The sequence below is a fragment of the Anolis sagrei genome, chromosome 4 (assembly GCF_037176765.1).
Source record: "Anolis sagrei isolate rAnoSag1 chromosome 4, rAnoSag1.mat, whole genome shotgun sequence".
In the NCBI taxonomy this organism is placed as follows: domain Eukaryota; kingdom Metazoa; phylum Chordata; class Lepidosauria; order Squamata; family Dactyloidae; genus Anolis; species Anolis sagrei.
The window spans coordinates 164,497,682-164,517,084 of NC_090024.1; the positions used below are offsets into that span (position 1 = coordinate 164,497,682).

Consider the following 19,403-nt stretch of genomic DNA (forward strand, 5'->3'; position numbering starts at 1 on the left):
TTAAAGTGGTTTAAATTAATTAAACTGAATTAATTCTATGGTGTAGATGCACCCCCTGTGTAAGTTACCAGCCAATCTTATAATATATACGTGTGTGATATAGGTATGTGTGTGGATATATATATATATATGTATGTATGAGAGTTTGTGTGTGTATTTACATGTGTGTATATACATATATATACACACATATATGTGTGCCTATATCTAGCTCAGGCATGGGCAAACTTTGGCCCTCCAGGCGTTTTGGACTTCAACTCCCACAATTCCTCACAGCCTCAGATCCCTTCCTTTTCGCTTAAGCGGCTGAGGGGGGAAAAGGAAAGGGCCTGAGGCTGTGAGGAATTGTGGGAGTTGAAGTCCAAAACGCCTGGAGGGCCAAAGTTTGCCCATGCCCGAGCTAGATATTTACGGGACTACAAGTCCCATGATGCTTTACAATTGGCCACACTGAGCAGGGCAGCTGGGAGTTGGAGTCTTATCGCAGCCCGCTCCTCCTGACGTCACAAGTGACGCACGTTGACGCCTGGTTTCACCGCCTCCTCTCGCTCAGACTCGGTCACGTGACGCCCCGCGCGCGTCCAATCAGGAGCGCCGCGGCGCCGTTCAAACTGTCAGGGCAGCAGTTGGCAGGGGCTGCCCGGTTGCCTCTCCTTTCGGTCGCCCATGGAGGGCCGGGTGGTGTCCCCAGGCCCCTATCGCGCCACGAAACTGGTAAGAAAGGCCGAGGAGCGGGGTGGGAAATGCGGAGAGCGCTGTCAGGACTCTTTTGATGTGCTGCAGCCTCTCTAGGTGTATATGCCTTTAAATCCCACGCATTTCATTGGGTTTTTTAAGGCAAGGAATCCTCAGAGGTGTGCTTTGCTAGGCCATGTCTACAGCCTGCAGCACCTGAGATGCATTGGCAGGGTCTGCTTTTTGGCATGCCGTTTCCACATGCACATATACAGATATATATACATATACATATGCAGACACACAGAGGACTAGTAATCCCAGGGGATTTTTCGGAGGCAATACTGATGGAATCGTTCCAGGAGTTGCATGTGACGTCTGTAGACAGTCCACATCTCGCAGGCATATAGCAGGGTTGGGAGGACAATAGCTTTATAAACAAGCACCTTAGTATCCCTACGGATATCCCGGTCCTCAAACACTCTCAGCTTCATTCGGAAAAATGCACTTGCAGAGCTCAGGCAGTGTTGTATTTCAGTGTCAATGTTGACTTTGGTGGAGAGGTGGCTGCCAAGGTAGCAGAAATGGTCAACATTTTCTAATGTTACACCATTAAGCTGTATTTCTGGAATTGGAGAGGGATTGGCTGGTGACTGCTGGAAGAGCACTTTGGTTTTCTTGATGTTCAATGACTGTCTGAGTTTCTCATATGCTTCTGCGAAGGTATTTATAGAGTGACTTGTAGGTCTTCTGAATGCACACAGACAACATCATCAGCATACTGGAGTTCTATAACAGATGTTGTTGTAACCTTGGTTTTGGCTTTCAGTCTGATGAGGTTAAATAGCTGGCCATCTGTCCGATAGATGATTTCCACTCCGGTGGGAAGCTTCCCATCAACAAGGTGAAGTACCATAGCAATGAAGATCGAAAATAAAGTTGGGGCAATAACACATCCCTATTTGACACCTGATTCCACCTTAAATGGGTCACTTTGGGAGCTGTTGCTGTCCAACACTGTTGTCATCATGGAGGAGCCGCAGGATGTTCACAAATTTGTTAGGACACCACTAGACCTAATGTCAAGGGGAAACATTTACCTTTACTTTACATTCATAAATCACAAATTGCACAGATTTCTGTCAAGAAGGACCCACATCTTAAAATATGGGTTTTGGAGCATATCATTCAATCTATCTAAAACAAAAGGCTTCCCAGTCCTCAAATAAGGCCTTTCATTATGATAAGAGACACCTGTTTCTTACCCATGTGCATTTCATGGAGAATTTACTGGGTGGACTTTAAGATCCATGAATTGATTGTGGAAGATACAGCAACTTGATACTGGTTGTTTTCTGTTGAAAGTGGGAAATTGTGTGTTATTAGTCTGTTCCATTTTTTATTTCCCACATATACTTTATGACTCCCACATATATTTGTTACATTGGACAACATTACATAGACCTGATGAAGTAAGTTAAGAGTTCTTAAAAGGGAATGCCATTCAAAAATCCCTGGAGTACTTCAAGTTGTTCACCCCTGATGTATAACTATACAGTGTCAGGGAGTAATATATTTGGAGTATTGATTAGTTGTATTATAGAAAAACATTGCTCTATTTTAGAGCCCTTTCTCACTACATGGCTATAGCACTTTGATTCCATTTTAATTGCTGCAATCCGTCCTGTAGAATCCTGGGATTTATAGTTTGGGGACGCGAAATCAATATTCTCAGCCAAAGAGTCACAGTGCCTTGCCAGAGTACAAACCCCATGACAGTTAAAAGGGAATTGTTGTACTATAATTTGAGTAATATGAAAGAACTCCAGGAGTGAAGAACAACCTATGGCCTTATAGTGCTGCAAAAATTTAACTCCCATTGATTCTCACCATGAAATCAATTGATAAGAGTTGCTGCCCCATGAGAATCAGGTCTTTGAAGTCAATATAGTACCTCTGCCTACCAACAGAATCTACTGTTATAAATCAGCTGTATGTCAGCTATTAAAATCCTTGTTTGCCACATGCACCTAGGATGGCAAAGAATTGGACTTATGGTCCATTTTGTCTCTGCAGCTGAAATAGAGATTCTGCTTTGCTTTAGAAATTAAATGGTGCACAGTATAGAGGTTATCTGTATTTATGATGGAGAACAGTCACGTGAACAATTCTAAATGTGAATTCTACTGTGTTTTCTTTGATTTTGCAATGTTTTAAAACTTATGTCTCCTTTCCCCCCTGTCCACCAGTGGAATGAAGTGACTAAATATTTTCGAGCTGAGATGCCACGAAGGAAACACAGGCAACACTTCAAAAAATATGGGAATTGTTTTACAGCAGCAGAAGCAATCAGCTGGCTTCATGAATTGCTCAGGAATAACAATAATTTTGGTCCCGAAGTTACCAGGCAGCAAACGACTCAGCTGTTAAGGAAATTTCTCAAAAACCATGTGATTGAGGATGTAAAAGGAAGATGGGGCTCAGAAAATCTGGATGACAACCATAACTTATATAGGTAAGATACCATTATATGAAAAAATGTGAAAAATAGATTGAATACTTTGGTCGATCCCACCCCCAGCTGCCCTTTTGTGAAGTACTATTAAGAATGGTGTCATAAATTTATTCATAATGTTAGCCCTTAAATAACACATGGACTTTTACATTAGCCATTTGACCAGAGCCAGTTGCAAGGAATAAATTTAAGATACTGGATTTATACTGTGGGGGTTTTATGGGACAAAATTGGTAGTTGCAGTCGAGATATATCTGGATGGCTGCAAGTTACCTATCTTTAGCCTACATTTCAGCCTACAATTCTTATGTACAAGAGATGTTTCCTCTGGTACAGTGAAAATTACTAATTTTCTGTATTAAATTATAGATTTCCTTCAGCGTCTCCAGTTAGAATTATGCCACGACGGTGTCCACTGAGTGAAAGCACAGAGAATGCACCTAAAGAGTCAGAAAGTGTGTTTAAGTTACCACACCATTCCAGGAGGACTCCCAAAAAATATAATCCTCAGGAATGTCAGGTATTCTGGGTTTTTTAAAATTAATTATGCACTTATATTTGTGCTCACATATGTAGAAGTAAGGGCCAGATAATAAGATAGGACTTACTTATGTGTAAACGTGTAGATTCCAATGCATGTGTTGACTATTTTATTTCTGTCTCCAGAAAAAGAAAGATGTTATTTATATTATGTAACTTCAATGAAAAGCACACCCTAGAGATTTTTTCTATTGTATTGGTGAAAGATTCCATTCAGATATAAAGACAAATTATCACTGCTAAATCAACCAAGCAACTGATGGGCCCTGGCCAAATATGGTCTAGAGCAGGGGTCCTCAAACTAAAGCCCGGGGGCCGGATACGGCCCTCCAAGGTCATTTACCTGGCCCTCGTTCAGGGTCAACCTAAATCTGAAATGACTTGAAAGCACACAACAACAACAATTCTATCTCAACAGCAAAAGTATCTCATCAGCCCAAATTTCCCATTGAAATGCTAATAAGTTTATATTTGTTAAGATTGTTCTTCATTTTAATTATTGTATTGTTTTGAAGTGTTTTTTCTCTCACTACAAATAAGATATGTGCAGTGTGCATAGGAATTCAATCATGTTTTTTTTTTTTTCAAATTATAATCCAGCCCTCCAACAGTTTGAGGGACTGCGACCTGGCCCTCTGTTTAAAAAGTTTGAGGACCCCTGGTCTAGAGCACAACTTCTTAAACTGTGGCTTCCGGACCCAAATTAGGTCCCCATAGCTCAATGTTGGGGTCATGAAAAAATAGAGAACAGTAAAACGTTTCTAAATGCCACAAGTCTGATAGTGTTTACAGTGGGCTCTTCAGAAAACGCTTCAACTGTGCTCCACAAAAAGGAAAACCAACTTATGTAACATTCCTTGCAAATGCTTATTCGTTATCAGTAAATATTTGATTTTATGCCTATTATGTATACCTGGAGTTGTGTAAAAAAAATTGGGTGAAAAGGGGAGCAGTTGTAAGTGGAAAATGTTTAAGAAGCCTTTTTCTACAGTGCTGATTGCAATACCACTTTATATACAAAAATATTTTTCTCCTTTCCTTCTATTTTTGCACAATGCTCAAGAAGACCAATGAGGATTAACAGAACATGTAGCCAGATAAATTTACATTCTTAGAAAGGGCTCATTGGGGTTTTTTTTCCTTACAGGCAGTCCCCAGGTTACAGACATCCACCTTATATCTGACTCCTAGTTGCAAACAGGGGTGAGACAACAGGAAATGAGAGGGAATGTACCCCTAGGAAGGGAAATGTACTCCTCTAAGAGTTATCATTGCAAAAGGGTGTCTCCACTGAAGCTTTATCACTCACCAATTCTTGTTTCCACGACAAGCCAAAATTGTCAAAATCCAAATGTCACAGGGACTTGAAAATTAAATTTTTTTAACAGGATGTTAACCGTTCTCTATGCTATCCAAAACTAAAGAAAAATACTGTTCTGACTTACATACAAATTCAACTTAAGAACACACTTTAAGAATCTCTTGTCCATAACCCGAGTACTACCTGTACTTGTCGTGGCTACGTGCCTTCAAGTTGACTCTGCCTTAAGGGGATATTATCATAGAGTTTTCTTGGCACAAAGTCATTCAAATGGGGCTTTCCATTGCAAAACTTACGGTAATACCATTTATTTCTTAATCTGTTCGAATCTTCATGAAAAGGCCCGTTCTATATCTCACTGCCTTCTGTTTTATTGTATTGTGTGTTTTATTTGCACATATGTTTGATGATTTTATAGTTTGATAGGTTATGTTCATTATTATATTGGTTTTATTGTTATGTCTATGGTATGACATTGAATTTTTGTAAGCCACCTTGAGTCCCCTGTGGGGTGAGAAAGACGGGGTATAAATGAAGTAAGTAAATAAACTTTTCTCTAGAGGTGAGGCATCTTACGGTGCCCAAGGTTGCTCAGTGAATTTCAGTGACTGGATTAGAATCCTGGTCTTCCACGATTCCACGAACTTTCAAATTATTAGACATGCTGGTTCTCAGGGTAGAGAATTTCATAATTTGAAGGTTTTCAATCCATTGTGATTGAAAATAACCATTTATGGTCAGTGCTTGGAGATGACAGTTACCAGAGCACATTAAGTTGATATTTTAAGCAGCTGCCTTCTTGTTTCGCAGTAATGTGGTTACAGTATGTTTACATAAAGCCAGGGTGGAAATCATTCAGTATTCCAGAAGTTGTTGGGCCACAGTTTCCATCATTCTTCACAATATTCTTGAAAACTATCGTGGCTAGGAGTTGTGGGCTTTGTGATTCCCACCCCTATTCTAAGTAAACTGGTAATAAACAAGATTTACAAAACAAGAAGACAATTCAGTTACAAGGGAGAGATGGTCATAACAAGTCCTCTGCTGTTTGGAGTGACTGCTTGTGTTGTGGGATTGAATTTTAGAATAGCCACCTTTCTGATGAGTGGAAAAGATAAGGTGACATTTTTAGCCCAATTACCCTTTCCCTTGTGGAAGTCTGTATGTCTACATGTTTGTAACACACGTGTTACTACTACTTTGTAGGAAAACATAGAAAATGTACAAAGTGAAACTGTGGGAGAGGAGAAGAGAAAGCCAGCACATAGGAGGCAGATAACCCAAGCAGACATTGAAGAAGTCTGGAAAAACATCATTCTGATACAGTGAGTGATATATAGTTTTCACCTCCCAAGAAAGCCTGAAGATGAAATTGTTGTTTTCTGGGTCAATATGGTCTGATAAGGTTTTCACCATATTCTGTTACTGTCAGCTGCATTTATGTTATATGGTCTTACCCTAGTAAACAATTTTGAGCTTTATAACTATGCAAGCATTTTAGTTTTGCTGGTTAAAAATATTCATATTTATTAAAGCTCAATGAGCCATTATTAATCAATTATGTTTTTCAAAAGCTTGTGCTATTAAACCAAGAAAGGATTTTGACATTTTATTGGGATTCCAGAGTGGAACATAGCTTTGACTCACAGGCCGTGGCATGAACAATATGTCAGAGATCATTTTATCCTTTTATAACTTGAACTTCAATTTTTTTAAAAAAGTTTCCCAGATATTGTTTTACTCAGTTTTGGAATCATCTGCTCTGTTCTCCCACAGTTTGCAAACTATTTTAGGAATACCGTCATTGGAAGACATCTTGAACCCAGCACAAGTTGTTCCTCAGTATATAGTATACAACATGACTAATACAAGTAAACGTGGTGTTGTTCTTCTTCGAAACCAATCAGGCAAGTCTTATAACATAATTTTAACAGGATCTGTTATAATCCTCTCTGCCGATAATCTAAAATTCTGTTTGAGGGTACTTCCAACTGAGGTTTTCGTCAAAGTCTCACTTAGCCTCATTTTCAGAGGGGCCTTTGCTGTTTCCCATCTCTCTCTCTCTCATTCTCTCTCTCTTCCCCCCCCCCCCCCCTTTCCTCTCTGCTTGGCAGAAGAGGCAAAGTAGCTGTACAATGTATCATGACTGTAAGTAATAGGAACCTTCCATATGGAAGCACCCTGAGAATATAACATTAGCATTAACAACTGGATCCCACAGAGAAATTCCATTAATAACAGTAGAATGACAAAGTAAATATGCTTTAGCATTGCAGCCAAACACATAGAGGAAAAGGATCTAAGTTCATGATGGTAGGAAATTATTTTGAAAAGTAGTCTAGAAATTGGAATAATGAAATAAAGTCTGAAGTGTATGCTAATTCTGCATATTTTAAATCTGCTTATCAGCTGCTTCAAGCACTGCAGGAAGTAGGTTCAAATCCTCATACTCAGCTATGAAGCTTATTAAGCAAGTGAGTTTGGGCAGTTGGAGAGTTGTTGGCCTAAATCTCAGTTTGTTGAATGGTTATAGTGGGGTTTAGAAATGAGACACTGCTTGAATTCCATGGTGAAAGATGAACTCTAGATATGACTAGCATTTGTAACAATAATGAAAACTTTTTTTAACCATTGCCATTTTCACTTCTTGCAGAAGACCTCCCTCACTGGGTACTGTCAGCTATGAAATGTTTGGCAAATTGTAAGTTAGGAAAAAACGTTTGAATATCAAATGCTCAAACAAAAGTAAACGTTGAAAGAGCTAAAATGGTAGACTGGTAATCTCTTAGGATCTGTTCTGAATTCTGTATAACCCAACTTTAGAAGACATGTATATGGTAAGCGGAAGAAAGGAACAAAAGTCAGTCAGTATAATTTTGAAACATTTACCTGATCTGGGTGACATACTTGATTGTATCATGATAATTCTGAAGACTTGCCATGCCATTGTATATGAAAGGTCCACCTGCCCAAAAATCAATAGTGCTGCCATGCAACTACCTTGTTTTTCAATCTACTATGCATTTAGGAATTAAGTTAATTCTAGTAGTACTATATACCTAATGGTGAAATTAAGAGTTTTACCAAAAGCAAACTTAAGTTGTTCCTAGTTAGGTTTCCTGTTGTAATTTATGAATAATTGCAATTCATATTTGTGACATTTTTTCCTTTTACATTTTAGGGCCTAGATGTAATGACATGGGCCATCCAACCTATGTGGGTTTTGAACGAGACGTCTTCAAAACAGTTGCTGACTATTTTATTAGTCTCCCTGAGCCTTTGCTTTCTTTTCAGTACTATGAATTATTTGTCAATATCTTGGGTATGTATACATCTAGATTGGGATGCCTCAGAATTTCAATTGAGGGTTGGGAATATAGAGTAAAAAGTTATGAATCTGTCAAAATTACTCTAGTCTGTTCTAGTTGTAGAGTGAAAATAGCTTCTTGTAATGAGTAACCTGCTGTAATTTTGATGACTTTGTTCTGTGCAGCAATATAATTCCTAAACTCTGAACGGAATACTGGAAAATATTATCTCTCCTTCATCTTATATATGTGCTAACTGTTGCATGTACGTTTTTCTTTATTTATTTTAAGAATGAGCAAGTGTTCTTTCAATCTCACTAACACTGAATTTTGTCTCTGCCTTAACTCTTCTAGTCATGTTACCCATCTTGTCTTGTTAAACTGCCTGCATCTGAACTTGTATTTCATTTTCTAATAGTTTTGTGTGGCTACATCACAATTCCAAATAAATCCTATGGAAAATCAGGTGCCCGGAATGACTTGGAGATTTCGAAAACTCCCCACTTAAATTCTTTCAAGTCAACTGAATGTCTTCTGCTAAGTTTGCTCCGCCGTGAGACTGACCAAAAAGATAGACCTGAGACTTCTGAAGCAGCTTCAAAAAGTTGTACAACCACAAAAGGATGTGGCATAAAGCTACAGCGCAATCCTGTGGCTTGTAAGCATGCCTCCATTCATAAGCTGGCAGGGGGCAGTTGCCAGAATGTTTCCAGATTGCAAAATCAACATGCTCCACCCCTCAAACTGAAGGCCAGGTGTCGATCTTTGGAGGGAATTGTAGAAATCACCGTGAGCAAATGTAGTAAAGATGGATTAAAAACACTTTCTCATATAAGGCCGTCCACAAGCAATGAAAACCAACTCTTGCATAAACCAAACTCTTTATTGGATCTTTGCCCAAATAGCATTAGCCAAAAGCAAACAAATGGCTTTAGAAGAATGTCTGCATCAGATTTTCCTGAGCAAGTGCTACATGGTACAGAGTACAGACCAAGGGAACTTCATCGGTCTCGGAGTTTACGTGGAAATGGCAGGTGCAGTTGGTACGACATGCATGCTCCTGTGGCAGAGATCACAGTGAAACCACATCAAGTGTTTTCTCTTGGTCAAAAAACTGCAAGTAATTCCAAAGTGAATGCTCAAATAGGAAGCAAACCTGGGGATTCTGATATGGCCATCAACAAAAGACTCTGCAAAAGTGCAACACAACTTTCGGAAAACACATTTCCCCCCAGCTCCTTTATGTTGACTGGCACAACACGTAAGATTGCTTTACAGAGCATGCAACTTGTTATGGCTTTGTTTTGTTTTTTTAACTAACTAGTTTGCTTTTCTAGTTTTTTGTTTTGTTTTGGCAACCCAGGGTTTTTAAATGACTAAACATGTTGAAACAGGCTTGTCTAGAGATCCTATGGCCTGTGAGGTTAAGTAATTTTTAAATGAATGTTTTGTAGCACTAGCATCTATTTTTCAGTAGTGCATGGTAATGCAGTGTTTCCTTGCCAAATTCCTTACAACTGCCAGCATGTGTAACTGGTAGGCAACTTTAAGGCTTCCTATTGAAGAAAAAGGAAAAAGAGAAACTGGATGGTGATAAATCATTAGACTAGTCTCTCAGCTTCATTCCTCGTGTAGTTAGATTATAGAGTCCATTTCGGTTGGTCTTCATTTGCTTTATTGGAGCATTATGTTTACCGAGAATGATTTTTCTTCCTGATGCTTGTTTCCCTAGACCTATTGCAACCCCATTTAGAAAGAGTTGCAATTGAAGCACTGCAGATCTGCTGCCTGTTGCTTCCACCACCAAATCGCAGGAAACTTCAGCTTTTAATGCGCATGATCTCTCGAATGAGCGAAAATGTTGATATGCCACGCCTTCATGATGTCATGGGCAATAGATCTTTGGTAAGATTGCATACTCCTCAGAATTATTGGGGATAATGGATGGATCATGACCTGTTAGGATTGTAACCCATCAGGCGTAGAAGAGTTTGAGAGGAGTATTCCTTGAGTTTATTTGAAGCTTTCAGCAGGCAAAGATTCAAGCAGGCTTCTTTTAGAAGAACGATGTTTGTTTACTTATAACTTCATGTATTCAGCGGAACAGGCACATTTCTTTTGAGGGTTAAAAACTTCAAAAACTCTTTGTATCTTAAAACTTCTAAACTTTACCTGTTTCTTCATGAACTATGCTGCTCCGCACAGCTCTCCTCAATGAGAGCTCACTTTAAAAGAAAACACAACAATTTACTAGCTTCTAATATTAGCTTCTGCACACTAAAAGACTTCTGCACTCAAAGCTGACTCAAAGCTCAACACTGACTTCTAACAGGCTCGAGGCTCCACTGAGTTCTCCAACTGTCATTCCTTTTATAAAACTGAACATTCTAAAACATCACTGAGTCAGTCACATGATTGCAGCCCCTCCCACTGCTTTAGTACAAAGAGACAAGGAAACTGCAAACTTCAAATAGACATATACTTCAGGTTACAACATAACATACTAATAAAACATTATTACAAAACAGACAAACATCACATAGAGGAGCCTTGAGAAGGTTGCTTCCTCCTTTCTTAAATTATTCAGTTTTTAGAGTATCTACTTCATTTGAATTCTGTTTTATAAATCATATTGCAAGTATTTCTCATTTTTGTTGTGCTGTCATCACTGCAGTTAAAATAACCTTTTTGTCTGAATTTTAAAATTCAAACTCAAAGACAGCAAGCATTTTGAAAGCATTCTGTGCACTGGCATTGAGGGGGATGGAAGACCAGATCCCTCCCAGGACAGCCTGCTTTGTTCAAGAACCTAAGAAAAGTTCTGTCAAATCAAATATCTGTTTTCCACATAGCCAGCCTGATGTCCACATGTAGCCCACTAGCCAGAGGTGTGGGCCATATACCATTTCCACTGTTGTTTCCAAATACCATAATTTATATACCGAGACATATTCGAGACACGTATATTACCATCACAACTAGATATTGGTAGCCTTCTCCTTAATGAATCAGTCTGATTTTTCCACAAAAGATTCTTTAATATCATTGAGGGACAGACTGGAAAGTTAAAGTTATCAACTCCATGCTACCTGTTTCCCAAATGGCTGTCTTCCATGAGATAATCTGTCCTCTGGCACAAGCTTCCTGCCCAAAATAACTTGGGTCCTTTGAATTCCTTTGAAATCCAGGAATTCAAGAAAAAGGGCAGTACAGAACCAGTAGTCTGCGCATGATAATGATTACCACTGAAGGGCTGAGTACACTTACATGTGTAATTAGCAGGTCTATTTTATACTTGCCAACCTATTCATCTGCATGACTAAGTTGGCAGGTAATTCCATGGAATTCCATGTAACATGTGGCTACCAAAAAGCACTTAAATACAGATTAGATCTAAGAAGGAATGTGGAGCAAAATATTGCATCTATGCTTTGACCCCCTTTGTTTCATAATTACTCATTTAAATATTTCCAGATGATACAGACTTTTTCTCGATGTGTCTTGTGCTGCGCAGAAGAAGTAGACCTTGATGAGTTGCTTGCCATAAGATTAGTTTCCTTTTTAATGGATCATCATCAAGAAATTCTAGAAGTCCCAACCTATTTACACACTGCCGTACAAGATCATATCGAGACAATAAAAACAATTCAGGTAAAGATAAAATCTGCATCTGTTCAAACAAAAGTTATGTCCAGAGATACTGCTGAACTTGAAGGGTTTTCTTCAGCGTTAATGGGATTTGCATTCATGCAGTTTCATTTGGATACAGGCCTAAGACTTTTGTTTTAAATGCCTAGTTTTATGGTTCTTTGTGCTTGACTAAGTTCAACCAAACATGTTGAATTAATGTGTTATTCTTGTTCTGTATCCCAGGCAATGTTCTTCCCCTTATGTAAGGAAAAGCAATAATCCAAAGAGGTACATATATGTGCAAGCTCCCCTAGGTTTGGAGATCTTCAGGAAAGGCTTTTTCTTTGTTTCACCACTTTCAGGTGTACCTTGCAGCGGCCACTTCTAGACTAGCCTTTGATTAGGCTAACCTTTTTTTTCCTTTTTTTTTTTTGACATAGGTAGCAAAGATCATTTTATTCAGGCAGGCTGAACTGAGCTGAGAGGAGATGCTGGAATGCTCTGTTTCTTTATTACAGTGCTATACTCAAAGTATTTATAAATATTGCTGTGTTTTACTGAAAAGTTGTAAGTATAGCTAATATCCCAGCCTGAGAAAAAGGTGGAGTGTTAAATAAATAAATATGCATTGACTAGATTCATATGGTAGTATTTTTTAAAACCAGTATAGGAGAGTTGCTGTTTGTTACAGTCATTGTGTATCAGATGAATGATCACATGTGCAGACACACACATCCTCAAGAAACAATGCTTCTTCAATGCTACAGCCGCTGCTGCAAGTTTACTGATTTTCCTGGTAGATGACTTTTTTGGCTTACATTTTATTGTAATCCAGTCTACATAGAAGAAAAAAATCCTAAACAGTGGTTAAAACATCAAAATACAGAGGAAAATTGAAATATTTTACAATATCAAAACTAATATATCGGGTCCTATTTTCACTGCCTTGTTTGTTTTACAGGTGGAAAAATTAGGGGATGAACTGAGCACCATATTCCCAACTTACTCTTTTTGCAAAAGAATAACATCTCAGGAATTTGATGAGCAAAAAATTTATACCTCTCAGGCAGCAGTTGCTGAACTTTTGGAAAACATTATTAAGGACAAACATTTATCTTTGAAAGACAAAAAGAAAAAACTTAAGCAGGTAATGGGATGTGTCTCTAATAAAACTTGCTTGGGTTTTAAGAGGTCCTTTAGCAATTCTCAGTAAACTGCCTCTGACACGTCTGTATCCAAAATGTTTTGGTCTGGAAAGAAGTGCCTTTTGGTGTGGAGAACACTGACCTTCCTTTCATTGAATCTCAGTTAGAAAGGTGCTACAGCTTAATTTTAGGTCTCTGCTTTCGTTAATGTAAAGACAATATGTTTTATGCTTTGCCAGCTGAAGTGACATCTTATGCTTGGCAAGAAATAAATTTGGTCCTGTTTCTAATTTCCTATTAGCAATTAGGTATTCTACTGAGATGAGGCTGCAGCTATGCTAAGGAGTTAGGACCACACCAGATCTATCGGTGACAAGTCATATGTTGCTTTCTGCCCCCAAATGTCCCTTGCACAGGTGTAGCATGCATGACTTCTCTAGGGCTGTAGTGCTGAAGGTATAAGTAGGATTGCTTCCATTTTTTCTAACAGGAAATTATAACATCCTAGAACCCCTGGCAGTGACATATACCCTTGGACTTAGTGTCAGGATGTCAATCAGATTGATGGTCTCAGACTGGATGTGCTGGGTACTTCTTTTAAAATGATGGTGTTATAGCTCAGTAGAAAGCCTAAAGTAAATATTACCTATTTTTCCTTAACCTGCTAGCCTGATCCTATGCACATTGATTTGTAAATCTCAGTTCAATGAGGTTTTATTCTAAATTGCTGATCACAAGACTGCTGCCTTGAAGGGGTCAAAGCCTAGTATAGTGGTTTTGCAATTGCCTCTACTTTTGTATTCCTGCTAAAATGTGTGTCCCTTGTTATGAAAATGCCCATACTATGCTGAACAAGTATTCTTTTTTTCTGAATGTTGAAATTGGTTTATTCAAGGTCATCTGACCCCACACTTTATGGTAATCTGCTTTGTAGCGAAGTGCCACAACTTTGGCAGAGCTTAATACAAAGGATTTCTGGTCTTCTGCAGAAAACCTTTGGGAAATTTCTCAGAACAAAATACAGCACAAAATTGTACTTGTCCCAGAATCTGCTAAGCAAATCTTGTGACTGCTCCAAACAAGTAGCTTTTAAATTGCCACCTTGTTGTCAAGTGTTCTCTGTCCCCTCTCTTGCAAGAATGGAGCCTGTAAGGCTTTGAAATGTTTCGTAAATTCAGCCAAACCATTGAATAGATTCTTTATTTCATTCCAGATCGCACAGGATCTTCAGCCAATATTTTGTAGCAAAATTTGGCTAAGCCATAACATTTTGATGCATCCCATATCTGCTAGCATGTGTTTCCATCTTCAGTCATAAAAGTACAATTGAACCATGGACATAGTTAGATATGTTTATAAATTAATAGAAAGTGCTGGTTCTGTAAGGTAAATATGTACTGGGCTGAACATTGTTTTAGAGGCTATGACACATGGCACTATGCTACAGTGAAGACTCTTTTCATCCATGTAATCTTAGGAGTCTATATGTAGGCATTCTGGCTGTATGTTGTTGTTTTATGCCTTCAAGTCATTTCTGACTTATGGTAACCATATGGTGAACCTATCCAAATTTTCTTGGCAAAATTTGTTTAGAATGGCTTTGCTATTTCCCCCTTCCTCTGAGGCCGAGAGAGTATGACTTGCCCAAGCAGCTACTTGAACCCTGGTCTCCCAGTGGCTGAATCCAACACTCAAACCACTAATCCACTGGCTCTCTGCTGTACACAAAAAGGACAACAAATAACAGCTACCAGTCTCACCTTGAATGCACAGATGTACACAAGCATAAATATACAAGATACAGATGTACAGGGATTGTTCTGTGTACAAAGAGATGGACACAAGACCTTGTGTAGCCCGGTAGCTATGGAGTGAAGTAGAAGACCTACCATTGTTTCTTTTCCAAGTGCAGACAAAACCTTTCATCCCTTAGCCCTTGGCAGCTTCCTATTTGGAGTTGCTTGAATAAGCATTCACCAGATGCTGAACTGCAGTCTGGCAATACAATAGTTCTCACAAATGCCCAGTAGTTCCTGGTTCCAGTTTTTCTAGATGAGTCTCTTTCACCAGAAACAACTTCCTTCAAAGCAAAATCTGTCCCTATCCTTAGAAACTCTGCCCCATTTTAATTTTGATGGCTGGTGGTGATGGAGAGTGAATAAACCCTCTCAAAATGGTACGGCCAAATCAATGAGGTGCTTGAGATAATCCACTGGAAACCAGGAAGGTCATGCCTTATTATATGGGCCTAAAAAGGGTTGTTTAGCAAAGGGCTTAAAGTTTAGCCTTTCTTTTTTATCAGTTTTTATTTACATATATTAACAACTTGCAGTGTAAACAAAACACAAAACTGAACACTTTACAAACACATAACCCCACCACCAAGGACTGAACAAGTAGCCTTTCCTTTGCAATATATTTATAAGTCAACCATTAGTCAAATGTCATATCCAAAATTCCTGACCAACAAGGTTATAGAATTTTCCATTTTCACTCTCTAAAGCATATTTAATAAAGACCGACCAGTATGCATCAAAATCTGATCCGTTAGTTTCCCCCCTGAATACCCTCATTTCCATTGATAGTTTATCATTTAAGGCTACATTCCATACCTCCCCATACCATGCTTCTGGTGTAAGATTAGTTACTATTTTCCAATTCCTTGCAATTATAATTCTTGTCACGCTGAATAAAATAATCACCATTTTTTTCTTTTCCATTTCTAAATTCAACTTTGTGATGTCCATTAGTAATGCTAACCTAGAATCCGGAGTAATATTTAGTCCAATAATATTACCTATTTAGATAAAGTTTAACCTTTCTTTGTAGACATGTCTCACCATTCTCCTTTTTAGTTATCATATCTGCCTTTGATTTTAAAAAAAATGACCGGCATTGCATGCTCATAGTATTCCAGATATGGCCACATGCTACATTTATTCATGAAGTTGTATCACACTGAGGTCTTTTCATCTTTTTTTCTAATGATCTCTAACATCTAATGTGTTGTTTTCATTACTGAAGTATATTAAACTGACATCACTGTTCTGTCCAGTAGAACCCCAAAATCTCTGTTTAGGCACTTCTACTTTGGGCCCAGCAATGTACTGCTCCACTGAAGGTTGCTTTCCATTTTATTCCTCATCTGCCTGATTTGGAGGGATTCTTTCAGAGCTCTTCGTAGTCTGCCTGGTTTTTCATAATCCTAAATAATTTGGCATCATCCATAAACCTCAACTATTTCCTCACTCTTCATTCCAAAAGGTTACCCTCTTTACAAGATTTGTGTCCTATAAAGTATCTAGTGCAATAAGTAGATTAGTAGTGTTTTTAAAAACTGTATAATGTGTTTACGCACTTTATTTAATTGTATTATGTTTTTTTTCTTTTCTATAAAAATAAATAAATAGCAAAAAGTATATATTAAACTTATTAACTCTTTCCTAGGGTAGGTTCATAACTAAGTTTATTATTTGTAATGTTTTATTGTGTATTTCAGTTCCAGAAAGAATATCCACAGATCTACCAGGACAGATTTCCAACAACAGAAAGTGAAGCCATTTTGTTTGAAGACAAGCCCAAAATTAAGCAACCAATGCTCAGCCTACGAAAGCCAAAGTTTCGCACCTTGCGAAATTAGTGTATCGCTTTACATGAGCGATGACAAAAGTCAGTCTGCTAAACAATGTTTAAGTGAGCCAGTGTACACAAATGTGAATTTGTATGATAACAATAAGAGTTTTTTCCTGCCATATCTGGAAACAAGGATATCCCTGTTTACAAAATAATTCAAAACTGTAAATAGATATTTTGTTCGTTTGTATGACTTGTATGCTGATTGACTGAAATATAGTGAAGGTGACAATATATAACCAAAACAAAAAAGAACAATGCTGGTAAAAAAATTACAATTTTGGTGCTCTGTCATGGTTTTAGATACTTTAATAGGCTGATATTTGTGTTCATTTTCAGTATGTACTGTTTATACACTTCAGTCAAAATGTAAGACAATCCCAAAAAGTTTTTATGTAGACAGCTGTGACTGTTTGTGTATGAATGTGTTTGTTTTGGTGTTATTTTGCATTTTGCACATGCTATACACTCACCCATATATGGTCTCCAAAGTATAAGATGTAGAGGAACCATGGAGGATGGCGACAATATCCCAAAAGATGAAGATCACAGAACTGACTGATGTTGCAAATCAAGCCTTTTATGAGGAGAAAACGTATTGCTTCAACAGCCATAAAAGAGCAATCCATTCATTGTTTTTATGGTTGTCAATGAAAATATGTGGCACCTGTAATCTTCACATAATTGGGAATGTACAGCTAATGGCCACTTAGATGTACAATGACTTTGTCCTTTATCTTTTAATTCAGATGAATGGGTTAGTTTCAGATTTAAATTTAAAATCAATCCAGCTGCTTGACAAGCATAGCAGAGCTTTCTTTTGTTTCTATCCACATGGCCTTGTAGTTGCCTGAAAGCTTGCTTTGGTATGGTTTCATAGTACTTCAGAACAATTTTTGGTTTGGTTTTTGTGAAGGTGCATGGTAGGGACCTACAGTAGATCTTCTCCTGCTGGATCCTATTCTACCCATGGAGGTTTAGCCTGAGTTTAAGTTATGGCAGTGGTTCTCAACCTGTGGGTCCCCAGATGTTTTGGCCTTCAACTCCCAGAAATCCTAACAGCTGGTAAACTGGCTGGGATTTCTCGGTGTTGTAGGCCAAAACATCTGGGGACCCACAGGTTGAGAACCACTGAGTTATGGCTAAGTGTATTCTGTAACGAAATTAAACATTTCATATATCTCTTGAAATGCATTTGTTCCAGGACATTTGTGTTCACATGTATTTGTCAATATTTAAGTTAATTTGATTTTGGAAATCTATGATAAGATTGTTCAATAAAAGCTGCTTTCAACTTGAAAGTGCAGACAGATAAATGTTTCAAAAACTGTGCATTGAAGTGTTAGAATCAAATTTTAGCTGACCTCAAGAGCTTGTACATATTATCTTGTTACTCAGCTTTTTAAGGTCTTTTATTTTCATACTATGAGATACTCTATATTTTCAGCACTGAACTCTCTACCCTCTAGTATTGAATCTGGAGAGCGGGGTGTCATCTGTCATTCACTAAATTTTTAAACCTAGTCCACCTGACAGCTCTCAAAACCACCAGCAACCAATGGTAGCTTTCATGTCAGCAGGATAGCAAATCTCTCTTGGTTTTATTCTCAATATTGCCAAAGCTACCCATGGTGCTGGACCTTGGTGGAAATGGTCCAGCACCTTGGTACCTTCTCTAAAGTTCAGAATAAAATCCAGAGTAACTTCAGTACTTTACTGAAATGGAAGCCATTAGGCAATGTTTGTCACAGAAGCTACTGCACTGGCTCAAGAAGCACAGCAATGTTAATGTTCTAAGCCATATCCGTCCACTAAAGCAGGAGGTTAACCTACATGCACTGTAACATACTCTGTTGAAATCAGAATAGCCCTCCAATTAGAGTGCACAGTATTCACAGATTCAATTATCTTTACCTGTATGTTGATGCGACTATTCAATAGGTCTTCCCTAGTTGATAGACAATTTATAGAATTCAAGCCCAAGTACTCTGCCTAAGAAACATAATACAATCGAAAAAGAAATGAAATAGTCACTAGACAGTGCTAAGAATCGCATTCCTCTGTACTTCATTTACCTTCCTAATTGGGAGCATATAGGGAATTTCCCCTAGTCTAGGAGTAGAAATCACGCTTTTCTTGCAATATTGCTTAATTGTCATATCATAGGGATTACAAAGAATTAAATTTGGTCTGATTCTTTTGAATGATACTTATTAAGAAGCTCTGTTTTGTAACATAAACACAATTATACTCATATTTGAGAGTGACAATCTGCTTTAACACGTGGTACATCTGTCAACTTGTTTTTACATCATTTGAGGCATTGTCCAATAAAGAGTTGTGTAAATCTTTTGCGCACTTCATAGAATCATAGAGTTGGAAGAGACCTTGTGGGCCATCCAGTCCAACCCCCTGCCAAGGAGCTTAGATAGAAAAGAGACACTGTATTTTATTGTCTCGCCAGGAGTAGGCAAAGTGTATCCCATGGGCTTCTCCAAAATGCACTCTTGGCTTTAGGAGGGCATTTCCACCTCATTTGGGGGCTCCACAAACTCCCAAGGCATCAAAAGCAATTTTGTAGAATTTTTCCAAAACAAATTTGTTCTTCAAATGTTTCTGAGAGGCATAGCAAACAT

The 19,403-nt window shown here is 38.2% G+C and overlaps 1 protein-coding gene across 2 annotated transcripts; it reads left to right on the top strand.

Moving 5' to 3' along the window:
* The first annotated feature begins 585 nt into the window (after positions 1-585).
* Positions 586-18,083, top strand: DEPDC1 (DEP domain containing 1). Of its 2 annotated transcripts, XM_060773712.2 has the most exons (11): positions 586-714; positions 2,925-3,190; positions 3,560-3,710; positions 6,258-6,376; positions 6,828-6,958; positions 7,705-7,752; positions 8,233-8,373; positions 10,092-10,264; positions 11,834-12,010; positions 12,951-13,136; positions 16,634-18,083. In XM_060773712.2, the coding sequence occupies exons 1-11, from the start codon at positions 667-669 to the stop codon at positions 16,772-16,774; spliced, it is 1,581 nt and encodes a 526-aa protein (XP_060629695.2). In that variant the 5' UTR covers positions 586-666; the 3' UTR covers positions 16,775-18,083. The 2 variants fall into 2 exon arrangements, with proteins under 2 accessions (XP_060629695.2, XP_067323936.1); XM_067467835.1 differs by lacking the exons at positions 586-714; positions 2,925-3,190; positions 3,560-3,710; positions 6,258-6,376; positions 6,828-6,958 and adding an exon at positions 8,778-9,620 and having other exon boundaries at positions 7,137-7,752.
* Positions 18,084-19,403: the final 1,320 nt, after the last annotated feature.